At 37.7% G+C, this 20,034-nt stretch overlaps 1 protein-coding gene across 3 annotated transcripts in view; it reads right to left on the reverse strand.

Annotated features, from left to right (window-relative positions):
• cadm3 (cell adhesion molecule 3) overlaps positions 1 to 20,034 on the reverse strand; it is a 147,074-nt gene that overhangs the window by 50,508 nt on the left and 76,532 nt on the right. For all 3 annotated transcript variants that reach the window (XM_005796560.2, XM_023335978.1, XM_023335976.1), the window contains exons 4-5: positions 11,886 to 12,038; positions 2,131 to 2,268 (exon numbers count right to left, since the gene is read on the reverse strand). In XM_005796560.2, the coding sequence (XP_005796617.1) occupies positions 2,131 to 2,268; positions 11,886 to 12,038 (291 nt within the window). The remainder of the gene's footprint in view (positions 1 to 2,130; positions 2,269 to 11,885; positions 12,039 to 20,034) is intronic.

Below are 20,034 nucleotides of genomic sequence, written 5' to 3' on the forward strand. Positions count from 1 at the left end.
CAGAAAGCCTCTGAGTAATAAGGCAACAACTATTCAGGGGTTTACAGAAAACATGGTGGTAATTTGGAAAGATGCCACCACTGCTGTTACCATAAGTTTGAGTCACAGTCAGCCGATGGGAAACTCAATAATCTGTTTGCCTTTTAGCAAAAAAAAAAAAAGGGCAGCTTAATTTTTTTTCTTCCTCTCTTTCTCCCTCCTTCTATCTTCATTCTCTTTTCTGCTCATTTCTCCCTGTTATCTGTATCGAATAGTCACTGAGCATGACTTTATGCAAAGCTCTCTCTGTCTCTGTCTGACTGTCCGACCACATCCCTTTAAGTTCTCCTCTGCCCTGCCTTTTTCTAAAAAGCTTCCGTTGCGTCTCTATCCCCGCTTACATCCGGCCTGCTCTCATTCTCACAATTACAGATACTGCAGCGCATCAGCGATGGCAACTAAATGAATAAGAACCAGATCAGTACATGCCTGGGAAAGTTATTCACACCACAAACATCAATGTGAAGAACCAACACAAAGTAGTGCATAATTGGGAGGTGGAATTAATAAAATAAATGATTTATGGTTTTCTTTTAAATAAAAATAAGAAAAAGGTGGGCTTGATAGTACTCTAGTTTTGTTGCACAGCTCTTCCTTGTACAAAAAAAGTTCAAGCTCTGTCTGATTTGATAGAGTGTCTGTAAACATCTGTGTTCAGTTCTGCCCCAGATTCTCAAATGTATTTAAGTCTGGGTCTCTCTATACATTAATACCAGAATCAGATTTATAGCCAAAGTTTCTGCACACAAACAATAAATTTGACTTTGGTTCCACTTTGCTCTCAATATAATGGCAGTTTAATATAAATATCTAAGCTTGGGAAGGAAAAAAAAAAAAATCCAAACCATCATTGGCTACTCCGGAATGCTTTTTGATGGAAGGTTAACCTCTGACCTCTAGATGTTTTCAACCTGAGTCCAGAGGTAGCTAATATGTCCTGTATTCAGGAAGATGGAAAGATTTTGCTTTTGGTTGTTTTGCTGAAGATTAATGTAGCTTCTATGGATATGTTACGGAAAACTGTATTGGCTAAGCATGGTGTCGACTGCATAATAATAAATTAATTGTATAGATACAGAATGAATAGAAATTAGACATGTAAATATGTATAATGTGGGACATACAGTATTTGGCTGAGACAATTGGGGCTAGAATTAAGCTTTTTTTCTTCTTCCTACTCCTTTTTGGATTGCATATGGAAGTTTTGTTTTTTATCTTTGATTATTGTGATTATTTTATTTTTTTCTGACATTTTACGTGTTTGAAATGAATAAAGATTTCATTTCATTTCAAACTTCCTCCCTGATCTGTCAGCAGTGTTCCTTGGTCTTCTATTTGTTCCCTAATATCCTCTAAAAGACCTCAGAGGTCTTTTAGAGGTCTTTTACACAGGTGAACTCTTTTTAATAATTCACAGACTTCTGGAGGCAGTTGGTTGCACTTGATGTTATTTAGAGGTGGAGGCCACACTTTTAAAACCCATGCAACATTTTCCCTTCCATTTCAGTTTTAATTGAAATTTCTGGTAGGCCTATCACATATAATCCCAGTGCATTATTCTAAAGTTTCTGGTTGTCATGTGATAAACGTGAAAAAGATCAAGAGGGGTAAATGCTTCTGTCAGGCATCGTGCACAGCCCCTGGAAAAATCCACATTTACAGGATCAGAGGAGAGGAAAGAGAGGGGAATAGATCCACTCAGCATGTTCCCACTCTCACACAGACAAGCAGCCTGCTCTCACACTTGGACACAAACATTTACAGGTTTAGGTCGCATACAGAGGCACAAAGCAATATGGCAAGGACACGACACACACGCAGCACGGCTTACACACAAAATAAACTCATATCTGCACCCATATCATTGTCTCACACTTGGAAACACAGCCACATAGGCCATAATTATAGATACGCAAGCAGAAGCCACATCCGTGCATCCAACAAAACCTCTCTCTTCCTCCCACAAGGACACAAGTCCAAACCTCAGAGTGCATCAACTTGACTCCAACACAGGTTATTTTACCTCACTTTATAAAATCTCAAATAAACACATCCACGCATGCATGCAAACTAATTTCCTCTGTCACTCACCTTGCACCTCGATGTCTCCTTTGTACCAGCGCAGCTTGGCAGGGGGCTTGCTGCCCGTGCTGGTGCAGGTGAGGGTGACTTTTTCGCCCTCTGGCACTGGAGTTTCAAAGCCAGAGATCTGAGGCGTACCGGGCACACCTGGAGAGAGATAAAGCAGCATAAATAGTGGAGAGTAAGCAGGAGGACCAGGGGAAAACTTTTGTGCTGCAGGGCGCACCTTGTAGCCAGAAACAGCAATAACTGAAGGCTTGTGGCAAAGCTTCCACCAACTGCTGCATATGTTTGCAGAGCTATGGTGAATTGATTTGGGTAAAAGTGAAGATGAACAGAACACTATGATACAGCAGCCATTTTACTAAAGGCCAGCTTTAATTTATTATACAAGATAGAAGCCAGATAAGGCAAAATAATGATGCAGTGGCTTGTACCCAAAATGCTTCATGGCTGTGCACAGCAGCCCAAATGACCTTCCAAGGTATCATACCCATTGCCCAGACTTATTAGTGTTTGTCACGCCTCCTGCACTGGAAGATTTCTCTATTTTGCTGACAAGGGACCAATTAGGGCTATACAGATAATGACTGTTTCCGTCTCAGAGGGAAAACCTGAAGTTACAGTACGGATATAAATCTCCTGGATAGGACACTGGGTTATTTGCAGGCAATTCCTGACATGGTTGTATCTGAAATACCAAACATTTGAGTGGATTTTATAATTTTCCATTATCCATGTATTAAATATATTCTGACTAGTAGCAATCCAGACAGTTGTTGCTTAAAGTTGAGTGGGCAACCTGGATAGGGACAAAACAGAAAACTAATAATGCTGCTTTACAATCACAGGCAAAGTTCTAATATGTTTCTATTATGTCCTGGAACATCAGACCTATCAAAATCAGATATTTTCCCAAACCTAACCAACTATTTTGCCCAAACCGATCCACACAACAATAAAAACTGTGCTCTAAGATCTAAAAGAGCAAACATAAACAACAAAAGCAGCATAAAAAGTAGAAAAGAACAGATCAATAAAGCAGGGCTTACAGTCAAGAGTCAACCAGACTCTCCTGATTAAAATTGCACTTGTTCCATCAACATTTAATGCACTATAACAGAGGCTGCTTTTATTCCTGAGACACAAGGTTAAACATGTTCAGCATCCAAACAAGCAAACATCTATAGAGATGGCGTTTGGTCAGGAAACCTTGAGATAACTTTTTTAAAGTTAGAGAACTTGTTGTGCCTTTGTTTATGTGTATTCTTTGAAAAGCTTATTGTACAACAGCCTATCTGGGTTCCAGCACTGAATTTCTTTGCATTTCATACTGTAGTACACAATTATGCAGAGAAAAATAGACATCTCATAAAAAGCATGTTATTTATTAAAAATAAATAACTGAATTAGTAAGTTTTCTTGGAATGCTGCATTTGGTTTATACCAAACATGTCTTCTGTTCAGGTGTATAGAAAATATATTTTTTCCAGAAACTCATGGCCTGCCTTTACGATTTCCTTGGCAAACTTTACTACATCTTAAGGTTTCCTCCTTGCAAATGTCCCAAGAAAGTTAAACTTGTGCAGTTTCCTTCTGGTTTTACAGCCAACATTTTCATATCGAAACCCTGCTTTAGGTGTCATGATTCCATTTTTTAGCATGCAGTTGTCTGCTTTCCGGATAAACTTGTTTGAAAAGCCAGACTTCTGCATGTTGATGGTTATTTTTAATGTTTTCCACTTGTAGATCATTTTCTATGTATGGCTGATTCTTTTGACTCCTTTTTAAAACCCTTACCAGACTAAGCTGCTACAATCTTTTTTCACGCACTCTTTCTTTCTTTATAGCCTCAACGTTTCACTGAAAGGACTTAAGGTTTCACAAAACATGCTTGATTTGTTCACATTTAGACCCACACAATCTATATAAGATATGCCGACATACATGGCAAGATAAAACACAGTGCGGCAGCTTAACACTGGTATTTTTCTGTATGAAGACACAAAGATCTGTTCTCCGAATGTCTGAAAACAAAACTAAACATTGAAATAGTGAGGAAAAAATCTAAAAGAAACATTTGCTGTTGGTGTATAAATTCACTCTGGCAGGTTGGACATGCAATTGACCACCATGTAAGTTGTAGCTCTACGCTGGCTCAAGTTCCTCGACTAAAAACAGCCTCAAGGAGTTCTGACCTTGAGTCCCAGTTAGAATGAAAATGTGTCGAGAACAGTCAGCCAGCATGGAAATGAGTGGGCGACTTACAAAATCAAAGAACACCAAAGTTTCAAAAAGTTACGGTTTTAAATTCACAAAATGTGCTTCCCAATCCTGCCTGGCTACCTGACTGATAGCCAGACTGATAACCAGCAAAAGAGTGAAAATACATGTTGTGTAATATTAGGATTCTCATTCCATATTTTTCCAAGCTCACCACAGAACTAAGACAGACTTAGTGTTCAATGATAAATATGAACAGTGGAGCTGCTGGACCACAGTGCAACGTCAAGAAAACACTGCTGATAATGAAACTGTCAAATATTTTAGCGACAACGGAATAAATAACAGCTTTTCATATTACACAGCTTTTCTACAGTTTGCTAACAGACGTATCTAGTAACAACTATAACTGGCTTCAACATTTAATGAAATAAATAAATGAGTCCAACTCTGCAGGACCTCAGAGTTCAAGTTCAAGAACATTTTATATTGATACGTTTCCATTTGTAAAGCAGTCTTTAGATTAAATTATATTTCACTGGGAATATGACATAACTTAGTTTAATCATGACAATTCAGCCTATCTTACAACAGGCTGCAAATTCCATTTTGAAAAACATTTTACATGGAAATTTTACTATAATAATAAGAGCACACTCTTTCTCTGCTTCACCTTTTTTCTTTATTCATGAAGTAAAAGAGGTCAGTCGCCCCAGAGTCTTTCACTCTTGTGACAAATTTGAAATGCTAACCACATTATTTTTTTCCAAGACTTGAAGGAAATGATTGACAAAAAAAATTCCTTCATTAGCTCAACAATCCCACAATTCTTGTGGCACTCATATTAAGTAGTCTAATATTTGGAGAGAAGTCCCCAAATAGCAGACGAAAGTCCGCTGAGATGTTCACAGGAACGCAATTAATTCTACGAGAGGAATAATACTGTGTCATCTCTTTAAAATGCTACTTCTACAATTCAAATCGAGCTAATACACAGCAATGTGTTGGTAATCCAGGTTGGCTCAAATCATCAAATAAATTAGTTTGCAAAATGGAGATCTACTTACAATGAGACGGTGGGATTTACCTTGCTAAAATTTATGAAGTTACATTCACGGGGTTCAACTGATCACATCAGGATATTTGTGATATGTTAGCACAAAGAGGGGAATAATAGCTAAGTGAAGAGAAATTGAAATAAGGTTTTAAAAAAACCCATGAAAGACACTTGTGCCAAAGCACGATGCTGTAACCACCGTGTGTCACAATGGGGCTAGAGTGTTGAGTATGTAAGCTACTAATTATGTTTCTTTTGAAGGCAGTTAGCTCCACTGGGATTTATTTGTATCAGTGTAAAAGTGGCTGAATACATACTCACAATGCATTTTGCATAATTTTACTTGCAAAAAAATTTAGAAAACCAAGAAAAAAAATTATCTAATTTCTACTTCACTGTTATGCACTACTTTATTTGGGTCTATCGCATAAAATCTCAGTGAACCATAGACGTAATGGATGTGAACAGTTTTGCAAGGCAGAGCAGACTTCCTCTTTCATTCAGATCAGCTGCTCTGCTGAGGTTTCCATGGCCTTCCAGACTAAGAAGGACAAAGAGGTCAAACAAAAAACAGAGGCCAAAGGAATCGTCAAGCTCTTCCAGCCAAACCAAAATTTCACGATGCATTTCTTCTTTCCCAGCGATGTTTTTTCCAAATGCAATAAAACTAAACACATTTTTGCTTAATTACTATCTTAACTTGAAGCACGAGTCAAAGCGAGCACAACAAAGGCAGCAAAAATAATCCACACATCTTGTCTGCCAAATATTTTAGTAGGCCTCTTCATCACCGCCATTACAGTTGAGGGGAAAGGAAGAAAACTTTCTAAACTCCATCTGGAGTCACTGTAGGCAGCACTTTCTCCAAGTGCTGGCAGAGTTTACTGTCATTCTGCTTTTTAAATAACGAACATTCGTCTGCCATCTTCTTGCAAACTGCCATCTTGTGCATTAAGACTGAAAACAGAGCAATGGATATGTATACATATTTATATATAGTCAGAAAAAGAAATGTAGTTGAAAGATTGCAAGAAAGATTTGGACAGGAAGGAAGAGAAGGATGAATGTGAGAGCAAAGTAAGAACGGATGCCAAGAGGAGCGACAAAGAACCTTGTAATTGACAAGATCATCTTCATTTTTCTAATGAATGAATGGATGAATGTGCAGATGGATGGAATTCTTTTTATAGAACAATAAAAAGTAAATCACAATCTTGTAAAATAAATAAATTAATTATTACAAAAATATATCAATGCTTAAGCTAAAATATTAGTTTGGTGTTTTAAAGCCACTTTCGTCCTATTTTGCTTGATTGAACTTCAACGGGTAATTTTCATCACAAAAGTAACTTTTTTTATGTAGTGCTTATAATTGATGATATCACAAAGTAGTTTAAGGTAACTGCTACATGAGATAAAAACATTGAGTTGGTTTTCCAGATGACTGTCAGTGTAGATGATTAACCCTCCTGTTATGCTCATTTCTGAGGTACAGCAATAAAGTTCCTGGGTCAATTCGACCTGTGGAGTGTTTAATCATGCAGTAGTGTCAGAAACCAAAAAATTCCTCCAAAAAACTGGCTTATTAACTCCAATACTAACCATTTCAATCAATATTTGTGCAATGATGTTTTTTATTTCTTACAAATAAAGGATCAATAACGACAACTTACTCATTTGCACTTAAAGAAATTGAATTAAAAAATTTTTATGAAAAAAACCTAGACAAAAAAACAATAATTTCCTTGAAGTTGATCTTTTGTAATTTTTTTATATTACATTTAGGTTTTTTTTTTTTTTTTTCAATGGGTGATCTTTATAATTGAACTTGAGACACGCATACTGCTCAGGGTCAAATTGACCCGCTGATTAAAATCAAGATAAACGAATCATGCAGAAAGTATTTATGTTTTCCTCCACATCTGCTGAGTGTCACTCAGAGTGGGTGGAGTTTGCCCAAGGGAATGAAAGGGTTCTCGTCAAAAGTTGTGTGAACACCTGCTTTCTCGCAGTTTCCTAGTGAAGTAAAGAGAATAGTGAGGAAGTCTGCGTGTGTGCATGTATGTATGTGGTGTGTCCGCGTGTGCATGTATGTGTGTGGTGTGTTGTGTTTGTGTGTGTGTGGTGAAATATGGTTCATAGCTGCAAGGAAACATATAGAATAGGACATTTTTTGACTCTTTTCACACTTCAACTTGACTACCGGGTCAAATTGACCTGAACAGTATCTATGTAATATGTAGATGCAGGGGGGAGTGCAAATGTGTAAAACGAACCATTTTTAATTTATATGTAGAGTGCTCCTATTAAGACAAATAGAAAAAGTTTCATGCAAAAAAAATACTTCCAACTATTAAAAAAAAAAATTTAAACTTTAAAACCGGTCAATTTGACCCGCAACATAACAGGAGGGTTAAAGGAACTGAGTTTCAGTCATTTGAATGGCAAGTTTCCCTTACTTCCTAACAGCCAAGATGTATGCAATATATTAAAGTAATAAGTCTCAATTATTAATTTTTTTCAACCATAAAATTTGCACAGTTAAGATTTTAAAGTTGATCTTTGGTCACTTTGTTGTGAACAGCTTCTTGCACAAAATTATTTGTTTGTAATTTCTTTGCTAGTATCAGTGAAAAATGCTGTAAATGACAGTTTGTCAGACAGAAAATTATATTTTAGGATCAGCAGAGATTCTTAAATAACTATAAGCTAAAACATTTTGCATGGAGCAGATCAGCTGAAGGCTGATGGATTCCTCTGTGTGATTTGTCAGTCAGGTTTGTGCTGTATTGTTTCTTATTTCCAAAAGACATGTACACAGGACAACCTGCTGTCACTGCAGTGTTGAAGAAAAGCAGACAGTGAGTGAAAATGTTCCAAAGAAGAACTTTTTATGGTCGTCTGTAGTTATATTTATGTTTTTTTTACCCTTACGATTTACATTCAAGGGCTGCACCATCCACAACAAATGACTGGTGTAAGTTAACTTACTTAAAAACAAATGTGTTACTTATCTAATAAGGCAGTATTTACCATTTGCAGAGGACTGCATGATGTGATCAAGTGGTTGGTGATGCTGCATGACATGGCTAAATATAATTCACTTGTTATGGGTGCCATAATTGAATTTAATGTGTCCATTGGTAGCACTGTTGTTTATCAGAATGCTTCTTTGATATTAGCTCCTCAGCACTGCAGAGATGCCCACAAGCAGCACTAAAAAGCGCAACGAAATAACTGAGGTGTACATCAAAAAAATACAAACGTGGTCAATTTTTAATGTACCACCATTTGATGTAGTGCACTATGTGCGGAAGCTCCCTTGCAGAAAAGTAGCATTGAATATTAATGAGGGAATAATACTGCACACATAGAACTGGCCAGAAAAGTCGTGTTGAGACCCTTTCCTTATATTCAGAGAAAGAGAATAAAGCCGCTATAAATAATTCTCAAGACAGAGCACAGGCATGACACAGATTTTGAACTCACCGACACAGTCCTTTAAACTGGCCATACTCAGCAGTTGTGTCCGGATGTGTAATTGTGTGTGCAGGAGTCAAATCATTCACGTCAAAACAAGGTTAAAATACACACAAACAAACAAAGCTCTGCCAAAAAAACTCCACATCTCTGCTCAATTTTCCCGTGGAGATTCGTGTGTTTTCAACATTTTAGTATACATTTTTAATAGGCCAGCTCTCTCTCGGGGGTCATGAAATATTTAGGAAACGCAGAATACAGTGTCACAGCTGTCAACTACAGTGAATTAAGAAAAAAAATGCTTGAGTCACAATTACAGGAATATGAAATGAAACAGAAAGGAGTGTTTCTCATGTTAATTTAAAATAGCTGAAGCAAACCAGGCTTCACTCCTCATCCTTCTTACAAAATAGCAACTTAACATTTCTTTTGGCTACTGCTCCCAATGCTGTCCAGGGCAACTACGTTTAATTCCATCATTAAACCCTGCATCACCGCGAAGCAATCTGAATAAATGAATGTTCGAGGATGCTTCCGCCAATCCCGAATGAATAACGTTAAATTTGAGAACAAGCCCTTTGGCTTTTTTCAAGCAACAGAGCAGCCGTGCAAACGTAAGCCATTCCGCTCCACCCTTAACGTTTTGATTCTAGCATCTCTTGTTTTCTACTTAGAGCAGTTTCCAAAAAAATGAGGCAGAAATCCTTGGCAGCTCTGGTCGTCATCCAAGAACTTCTTGGCTAGTTTCAGAGCAGAAAACACAAATGAAACTTTTATTTTTCACAAATAAACTTGGAGTTATAAACATTCTTCTTGTTTAAACAGAAGTTAATGTAAAGTTTAACAAACACAAAGAATCCTCCATTAAATAAGTTGCATCTCTGTTATGCAACTTAATTTATGGAATAATTTGTGTTGATTTATTTGTATTTGTGGTTGAATTGGATTATTACTGAGATTTGAATATAAATTTGATCTCAATTGGAACATTAGAGATATAAATGTTCCAACACATTTATTGAACATAAATGTCTTCAATAGTTTTTGTTCCCCACAGTGGCAGTCTTAAACGAAGGTTTTCAGTCTTGGATTTCAGACACAAGAATACTGAATCATGTTTATGATTTCTGATAGAACAGGACTGCTTTCAGTTTTCTAACAAGCTAGTCATTTTGTCACTCCATCATTTTGTGCTTTTGCAATTTTTGCTTGTATGGTACCCATTTTTCCGTTTATGAAAAGTCATCCTTGTTCAATAGACATTTTGTTCTGATTATACTCTACAAAACCTCTAAAATATTGTACTCTTGAATTGAATTATATGTTTGGCTTTGTTGTTTATCAATTCCCAAACAGATAAACTGACACTAAGAAACATGTGGGCAAAATATATATTAGTGTAAAACAAATTAGTGAAGAGTCAAATTAGCCAAGGGTGGTTTGAGATATTAGCAAATGCTGTTGACTGTAAACAAGCCCACCGCAGCTTCTCTGGAAGGCCAGAGCAAGTTGGTTTTGCTTTCCAACTCCAAGCCTCCATTGTGGTTGTACTTTAAAGCCATTAACTGTTGCATTGCAGCCTTTGCTTTGCTCTCAACGAAACAATAAAATGCAGCCACTGAAACCCAATGCTGAGTAACAACAATAACTTTACAAATCAAAATCAATACGATAAAGAGTATTTGTAGAGGGGTGGGGGCAATTAGTGCAATGTCCAATGAGTAGGCACATTCTCTACTGCCATGGTGACCACAATTTATTGTCTTCTACAGGGACGCATTACAAATAGGTAATAACATTCATCTCACTGAGGATGAGTGGAACTGCTTTATCATCACCAGAGAGTTACGTGAGGTCGTAGCCTTGCTCAGAGGTTAACAACATAAACAAGGATCAGCATCAAACCGGACGGATATGGAGCTCTGAGACAATGCAGATCTGCCAGGAAAAGTTGTGCTTCACAAGATGTGTTTTTAGTTCATCTAATATGTTACTGAAAGCAGTTTTATAAAAAAAACTTAGATTACTTGAGTCTAATGAAAATCAGGTTGCATCATGTGGGCTTCTGTGTTTTTGCACAGACTTAGACTTTAAGATATTTCCTGCCTAACTGCTACAATGTCAAGAATTTGTCTTGTAATTTTATAGAAACTCAGCACTAAATGGCTAAAATATCAATACTTTGCCTAATGGCTGTGTGCTGTTTTTTTACAAGATGCAAAAACAAAGGCTGTCAGCAGGGTCAAACTGAACTTGGATCTGAAGCTCAGTGGGATAAATATCCCAGCGGCGCATCAAGGGCATTTAGAGGCAGTTAGACAGGTCGTGTTAAACTTCTGCAACCTGATCAGCCTTTATTTTCACCCTGCAGTCCAACAAAAGTAATTACTTTTTCATGAAATCGTCAGGAACAACAGGGACCCCATGGAGAAAATGAAAAAAAAAAAGTGCCAAAAGCCTCAAGTCGTATATTTAAATTTGTCAAAATTCCAACAGGCGTATGAGGGAAATTAACGGAGACTACCGTCAAGCTGGTTTGTACAAATGTTAGTGAGTCTCAAAGGAGATTGATGACTGACAAGGCAAGCAAGACTGTCACACTGCAAAGAGAACAAAGCAGCATTTTCAGAATACCTCATCTTGGGATCTAGTCAAGGCAAATAGGAGAAAGGAAGACACCTTAATATAAACTTCCCAGAGAGGAATTACCAAGATGGACAGAAGACTGACAGCTACGAGTTCTACCAAAAGGCAGAAAGAAGAAAAGGCTGTCTTTGACCAAAAATCCTACTTAATTCTGAAAGCGTTTTATGAGACACATAGACACACATACCTTTCATTTTTCTTTCTGCTTGAGTTGATATTAAAATATGCCTGACACACAGCTGCAGGGTTTATTTTAAGCCCGCATTAAAAAGTTACAACGTCCTCATTGAGATGACAGTACGTCTGTCAGTGTGCGGCGCGGCGAAAGCCGTGCTGTTGTGGCGTTTGCGTGACCCACCTAGAACGGTGACAGTCGCCCGGGCCGTGCGGACCGGCATGGTGAAGATGGAGCAGGTGTACTCGCCCTCATCAGACAGCTGCACGTCGGAGATGTTGATGGAAAGCTCCGTGGGAGTCGAGCGGTGCAGCTGGATGCGGTTATCTCTCAGGGCTGAAGACAAGGAGAGCAAGATATCAATAATTATAAATGTTCCTTATGAATTGCTAAGGAAGATTTAAGAGCTGTTATGTGAGCGTTTTTTTGTTGGATGGGGTATTTTAGTCTGTAGATGTTCAGCATTTTCTTCCCCAAAATATCAAATGAATCAGTTGGGTTTTTTTACTTGTATAAAGCAGCATATTTCATTACATGGCTGAGAAGAGTCCAAAAGCAACCAAAACAGTTAAGACTGAACAACCTTTTAAAAAGAAACACGATGTGAAGCAGAACAGTGAGCCTTGTAGCTCTTTTAAACACCCGAGAGAGTTTGCTGACCTGACTCCCAGAGGACAGAGCATTCTGCAGCCTTCAACTGAAGTCAGCAAACTCTCAGACCCACCATTTCAGCAAAGAACAACTAACAGATTCTGTTTACAAGACCTGAGAGGTCGATCAGAAATTTATTAAGCAGAGATGCCTAAACAAGACCTGAATTTAAAGCTTTAGAGGCTTGAGAGCCATGGCCATGACACAGAATTGGTTCAGATTTTTTTTTCTGCTTTTTTAATCAGTTCAAAGTAAATTCTTGTTCAAGCAGAAATAAACAAAAATGAATCATCTTGTTTTATTGTTGAAAAGTTAAACAGAAAATGTATATTTTTGCCATGTTGGGAAAATTTTTCTATCAATTTTCTGTACCTGCATTTTATTGCACAATCCCTATGTGCAGCAGCCATAATTAAACAAATTACCTCAACTAGTGTTTTCCATGAGCAACTCAATGAAGACATTTAGAGAATTACTTTGAAAAGGAGGATTTAATGGGCTCAAACTATCCTGATTCTCTGGATCTCATACCTGCTGAAGGTTTTATGTTGCGTTTACTTTGAAAGTTTACGTTTTGACCTTTGTTGAACTGTAGCATACACAGTTTCACCCAAGCCGGCTGTCACACATTTATTTTGTAAATGTCACCACCCTGAACGCCATATATGTCACTGCTACTGAATCTACTGAGGTGCTTCTCAAATATCAATGTAATGATTCAGTGATGACACTACCTGCTATGCAGACACCCTGTCTGCACTGACGAAGTTGAACTCAATTTGTGACACTGAAAGGCTTAAACAGCTCCATCTAAACTACTGTAATCTCTCTATTTTTCCTGTGCTGACGGCATAAAACATGGTGCTCTAGCGTGTCATACAGTAGGTAACACAGATACTTCATAGATGTGACATATCATGTTTTACTAAATGCTCTTCAAGTTTAGATTCACGTTTTTAGATACACTGCTGTACATGAAGAAACAGCATGACAGCAGCTTCAGAGCAAAAAAATAAATAAATGTTGAGGATAAAACAGATGTGGGATTCTCCTAAATAGTGCACTAATACATGTTTCATTTTAGCGACAGATGTTTTTGTGCGGCTGCCAGATTGTTTAAAGTGCAGGCTGTTATGACCTGCTGTCAATCTGCTTCATTAACATCAACATCAGTCTGCTGGGTTACCATGACCTTTTAAGGAGACTTCTTACTGCTCAGCTCAAGAAAATAAAAAAAGAAACACCTATTAGTCATGTGTTTTGTGCAAACATTCGGAGTATTAAAAGTCATGTTTGGTTGTGACAGAGCTCAAAACAAAAATGCTACAAGTACAAACAATAGGAAAAGTTGTTTTATTTTAATTTTTATGGGTTTTTTTTTGGTAAAGTCTGTATTACAGTTCACATTTAGCAGCTTGGTGTAAAATGGAATGTAAATTAGTGAAATGTGATTATCAATGTTGTAAAAGATATGTAAGCCAAAACAGCAACCATAAAAGCATAATGAACTGTTAAAAATCAGTATTTCACATTTTTAAATGTACACAGAAAACGTTTGGAATGTTTGGCTCAAAAGGAGAGCTTTTTTTTTTTTAAATCTCTCTTTGGTACATGTCACATGTCAAATCAAGAGAATTACATCATCTCTTGTCATCATAAATAAATACATTAAAAAATACATTTGAAAATACAATCTTGAGATTATGTTACACCGACAGGAGAGCCTTCTAATAATGAAGAAAACATGAAAAAATAGAGCGAAGACTGGTGAAATTGGTGAAATAAAGGAGCAAAATAAGAAGAAAATTACACATGGAAACATGAAGTTTCAAATATTGCAAAAACGGGGCCTGGCAGATGAGAAGGAAATGGAACTCAGCTAAGGTAGGAAGGATGATGTAAAACCACAGGATGAAAAGCAGTAGCAGGAAGGAAGGATTAAGAATATGGGAAATGGAAATTAGGATGAGATTTGAAGGAAGGAGGTAAAAATGTATGGAGGGAGTGGACATGAAGAAGGAGGGAAGATACCAGCTGGAGGAAGCAAGGAAAGAAACAAGTCTGGTATCTAGTGAGAATGATAACTGTTAAAAGAAAAGTAAGAAAGTAAGTTAAAGGGTGCACAGAATTTCAATCAAAAGTGAATGACATAATAATGATGAAGAGTAGAAACAGAGAGGCTGAGGTGTTCGGAGCAGAAAAATGATGTAAGCGAGAAAGAGGAGGACGAGCGATGTAGAAGAGGTGAGAGTGGCAAAAAATAGCAAAGATGTAAGCTGGGTACGCGGCATCGGAAGACAAAAAGACCGAAAAAAATGCAAATTGAGAATGAGACGAGACAAAGTGTGTGAAAGCAAACAGAGGAAACATAAATAGCAAGGAGGATAAGGAAGAAATCACGAGGGAAGGGTGGCGGCAGCAGGGGGAGCAAGCGAAAGACATAAATGGCTTTGTCATCAATGAGAAATCCTGCCATGAAAGCGGGAAAGAGCACAAACGACTGAGATAGATGATGATGATGATGATGATGAAATGCTATGAAATAACGGCTCGTTTCCGTGATAGCATTGACCTCTGCTGTGTTTGTGCCGTGTGATTGCCGCCTGCCTTCCTGTCTTCTCACCTGCCTGTTTCTATCTGCAGAGAATGTTCTACCTGTCTGACTTCCTGCACCAGTAAAGCTTACAGTTCATACTTCGTCACCATTGTACCGAGAACTTTTACAAAACAATGCCTGAGAGAGCAAATCATGTTCAGGCAGGGAATAATCTCATGAATATTGCTCCTAATTCAAAGTTATCATGCAAGAACATGTTGCATCAACAAAGATTTGCACTTAACAGAGTAAACACGTTAGCTGGATTTATTGAATATTTGATGAATACAGAAATTTAGAAAGTTAGTCATATTTCTGCCTTCATATCAACCAACATAAAACTAATTTCAAAAACCAAAAGCGCAATTCAGAGGATGCTTAAAATAAATCTTAGATTTTCAGGAATAAACTGATTATTTCTGACAGAATGCAATAAGCTATGTTGCAGCAAAGTACATAAATAAATAGAAATCATTTCAAATATATCCTCATAATGTGGGCTGGACATGCTTTAAACTTTAAACATTCCCCTGCAGTGTATGACTTCATGGTCAGGGTTTCCTCTTTTAAAGACACGATCCATTCCACCTACATATGACAGCAGCATCATAAAACTCATCGAATTCTGTTGCTTATGGTTTTGCTGTGCCGTTTAAAGATCATCAGTGGCCTCCATCTTGTCTCCCTCTGATATCCTCCATCCAGGACTGTCTGTTTCCCAAGAGTATCAACCCAAAGGCCCAGCTCCCTCAGCTACCAGACACTGCGCTGGACGAGAGCCCAAGTTTATCTTGTTAACAGTCAGATGAAAGCTACAAAAACTTCAAAATTAAATATCTCTAGAACTTATTGTTCGAGAACTGCAGCACAGAGCGGCTTTTTGGGGTTATGAAGATTTTGCAGAAACTACTGGATATACATGCCAAAAAAATGCAAAAGTCTTTTTTGTCATACAATTACAAGTGTAAATGTGTGGAGTTTCCTAAACACTGCAGGAACTGTAACTGAAGCACTGTGCTTTGATCCACAAAGGCTATAATGAGTTTCCCAGCAGCAAATGCTTCAGGTGGAAATGTTTGTAAAATCACTTTGTGCCCCTTGTTCACATGGTGGAGGATCTGTGGTGCTGAGGGCTGTTCCTCTTTGAGGCTCTTGGGATGCTTTTTTGGGGGTGCATGACAAAATACCAGATGTTAAATTTAAAAAAGCTGGTGGATCTGACTGAAAACTGAAAATGGATTGTCAACGAGTGTTTCAGCAGGATAATTGTACAACACCTATGACCAAAACAACATAAAAATAGTTCAAAAAAGATAAACTTAATCTTTTGCCATAGTTGTCTCGGTCTCAGGATCAAGATCTAATAGAAAACCAATGGATCGAGCTGAAAGGAAGAGGAAGTAAGAGAGCATCACTGTTGCACTAACAGCAGAGACCCCAATAAGTCTGACCAGGAAAGTTGAAACACTTCCCCAACCAACACGGAATAAATTTACTTCTAAAAATGTTTTGCAGATGTCTAAAAAGCCCGATTTAGAGACGAGACAGACATTCACAGTTAGCAAAAATAAAGAAATTCTGCTTATGTGAGGAAATGAAACCACGATTTCCACTCAAATGTGTTCAATGTTAAATGAAGCTGCATTCTGTGTAATAATCATTTCTGTTTTCTTTTGAATCTCTGAGCTGAATGTCTTTAATGGTTGTAAGTTAAACTGAGGTTATGCTGAGTTATCTCTCTAGGTTTAGGCTGAAATACTGACCACTTTTCCAACATTCACGCTTTATAATCAGATAAACAGAGCTGAATGTTTTAATGCTGCTGCTGTAAACAATGCTGGACCTACTGAGAAGTGGACGAAGGCTGTTTGTACATGTTCAGACTGTAAATATAGCATTATCAGTAAATGCTTTTATCTCAACAGGAACTGTCGCACATTTTGCGTCAGATAAAAGCTTGTTTCATGTTCAGCTGTTTGTGCTCTTATTTGAAATGGGTTAAAAGAATGAAACAGACAAGTATTCAGGACTAATTAGGGGAAACATCATTATGGAACATTTCTTACTGGATGATGAGGCGCATCCCTAAATGTATTTGTTATTATTTATTTATTCATTCATTTATTTATTTCAGAATGTTTTTTAACACAAAGAAAACAAGTACCAAGTGTCACAATAACACATTTTGTTGGACGATAAATTGTACCAGTAATCATCTTGATAAACAATAATATGTTTGAGACAATTTTCCATTAGTTTTGTATATTGATAATGGTGTAATAGCTTTTCCTCTCTGTGATCAATAAACGTTAATTTTGCAAAAGACGGGCTTTGCCGTGGTGGCGCAGGGGACAGCGCGACCCACGTTTGGAGGCCTTGAGTCCTTGACAAGCGGCTGTCGCGGGTTCGACTCCCGGACCCGATGACATTTGCTGCATGTCTTCCGCCCTCTCCTTCTCCCTTTCCTGTCAGCCTACTTTCATATAAGGGACACTAGAGCCCACAAAAGACCCCCTGGAGGGGTAAAAAAACAATTTTGCAAAAGACTCTTAAACACTGGAGCATACTTTAAATGTCCAAAAATAAAACCCGACAACCAAAATCATAAATAATATGGATTATCATGTCACTAAATACAAAATTCATTAGAATAAAAATGATTGAACTCATTTTAATTTATGATGTGATTGATTAATTGATTGATTGCTTATTGTGACAGTCTTAGTAACCAGTAGGACAAGAGAAATCATGTGCATACATAACCAAGAAGAAAATAATAAGATATTTATTTCAAAAAGAAAAGTAGAGGTTATTTATTTAATCCTTTATCTTGACTTGATGTTCCATAATCAGCTCTGCTGATTATTTGTAAATCAGAAATATGAGGTAATATGAGGAAACACATGGACACATGATTGATATGTAACCGCACTGTCACTGCAATGTTTTGCTTCCTATCTGTCTTTCTCCCATTATTGTTTATTTATCTTATGGTGGAGCTATATTTGTGTTTGTTCGTATTTTTTCTGTCTCTTCATGAGTCTGTTCAGCTGTCGTTCGCTCCCTCTTGCGCACTCACAGACACACCTTTGTTCCTCTTGGTATATTTTCAGTTATTTTATCCAACACTACTTTATCTTCATGCCTTATCGCCACGCAAGGTCATAACATTAGTCTTCATGAGCTCCCCACTTTGGGTGGGTTTGTGAGGCATACAGTCGCACACATATCCCCGCCCGCTGGACCTTGTGCTCAGCTATCAGTCTCCTTAATTCTCCTCCCTTCGTCTCTGCTCAATCCTCTTTCTTCCCCTCCTACTTCTTCTCCTTCATCTTCCTCCCTTACATCTCACACTTTTCTAATCTTTTCACACCCTAGGCCCCTTCACTTCTTTTTCTTCTTTTCCCCATCTCTTTCTCTTTTCATTATAAACGATGCGTGGCCCTTGCACCTACAGGTGTGATGGATTTTCAAAAACGATATCATATCTAGTTACGGGGGCATATCGATCGGGAGGCCCCTGAAAATTGCACACGTGCGCTGGTGCTGTTTAGTCTGATGCGGGTAAGGTAAATAGTCTGCCAATAGGTCGCGCTCTGATGTTTAGCTTTTATTTCAATGGTGAAGGGATGTAATGAATTTCTGAGCTTGTGTATAAACAGGATTTATGGACAGGCCATTTGTACGGGGGTATATGGTAGAGGAATGCTGCTGAGTTTTGTTTATCTGCTGGTCTTGGTTGGATGTGAAACTTTGCCACAACACACACTAAATATTCATGCAAACATACAATGCAATGGACATTTGCATAAATATATTAATGATTTATAAATAAAAACATAAACAAAGTCAAAATCCAACATGTTTTTGTTATTTTGAATTATAGCATTCAATAATGCATGTTTTTATCACAGAAAAAAAACCTACTTTTCATACTGTGGGATGGCTGCATGGTTGAGAAGTGGCTAAAAGCAAAGAAGTTCCATCCACAGTGTGACACAACTCACAGAGCAGTGGTTTCCAGTCTGTCTTCAGAGCCCACTGTCCTGTGTATTTTACATCCATCTCCAGCACAACTAATTTAAATGATTGAATTAACCCCAGAGCATGCCACAAAGAGCTGCAGACACCTGTAATCACCTATTCATTTAAGTCAGGTGTGTCAGGAAAACACCTAAAACATGCAGGACAGCGGACCCTGGGATCTCAGATGTCGGTAAGAGAAAACGTGGAAAATGGAGTCCTGGTTAGGTGAGACTAGAATTTATCTTTTTGGTCTGCATGTGAAACCCTGTGCATGGGAGAAAACTGACACTGCACATCACCCTGAACACATTAACCCCCGCACTGAAGCATGGCAGAGGCAGCATTGTCCTGTGTCAGCAGTTACAGGGAAAGTACTTGAAAATGGGCGGAGCAAGACGCAGTTCAGCACTGGAGGAAAACCTGGTACAAGCTGCAAAAGAGTCCAAACAAACTGAGAGCTAACATGAAAGATAATTCATGTGTAAAAAGCCTAGTTAATGTCCTGATGCAATTTCAATTGAATAATTTATCAGATATAAACATTAATAATCTAATCAAACATATTTAATTATCTACATTCCTTCATTGCCATGGCTACTGCAACACTAGGATCCATCTGCAAACCAAACAGAAAAAAACTAAACTGCTGGTAAAAATGTTGAACTAATTAAATGTTTGAGAGACAATGTGTTGTAGTGGAGCTGTCTGGTCTTTGCAGCCTCATTTCCAGCATTGGTGCTAACAGTTTTTATGGGTCTAAGCATCCAGGTGCAGTTCATTTATGACACATGCAGTAAAAAAATGCTTTGTTTCAGCACTTCCAACTGTTTTTCTTCACAGGGTATTAAATAATGTTGTTCTTCTTTTAAACCAAAGCCTGTAGCGTCTCTAAGATACAAACAAAAATCTTTGAATCCACTAGTTGCAATTAATATGTGAAGTAAAGGATTTACATGAAGAAGCCAGAGCAGTTCAATTCAGTTGAGTTTATTTATATAGCGCCAATTCACAACATCATCTCAAGGCACTTCAGTAATCTCAGCCCAATAATACATAATT

This window comes from Xiphophorus maculatus, chromosome 6 (assembly GCF_002775205.1).
Source record: "Xiphophorus maculatus strain JP 163 A chromosome 6, X_maculatus-5.0-male, whole genome shotgun sequence".
NCBI lineage: Eukaryota > Metazoa > Chordata > Actinopteri > Cyprinodontiformes > Poeciliidae > Xiphophorus > Xiphophorus maculatus.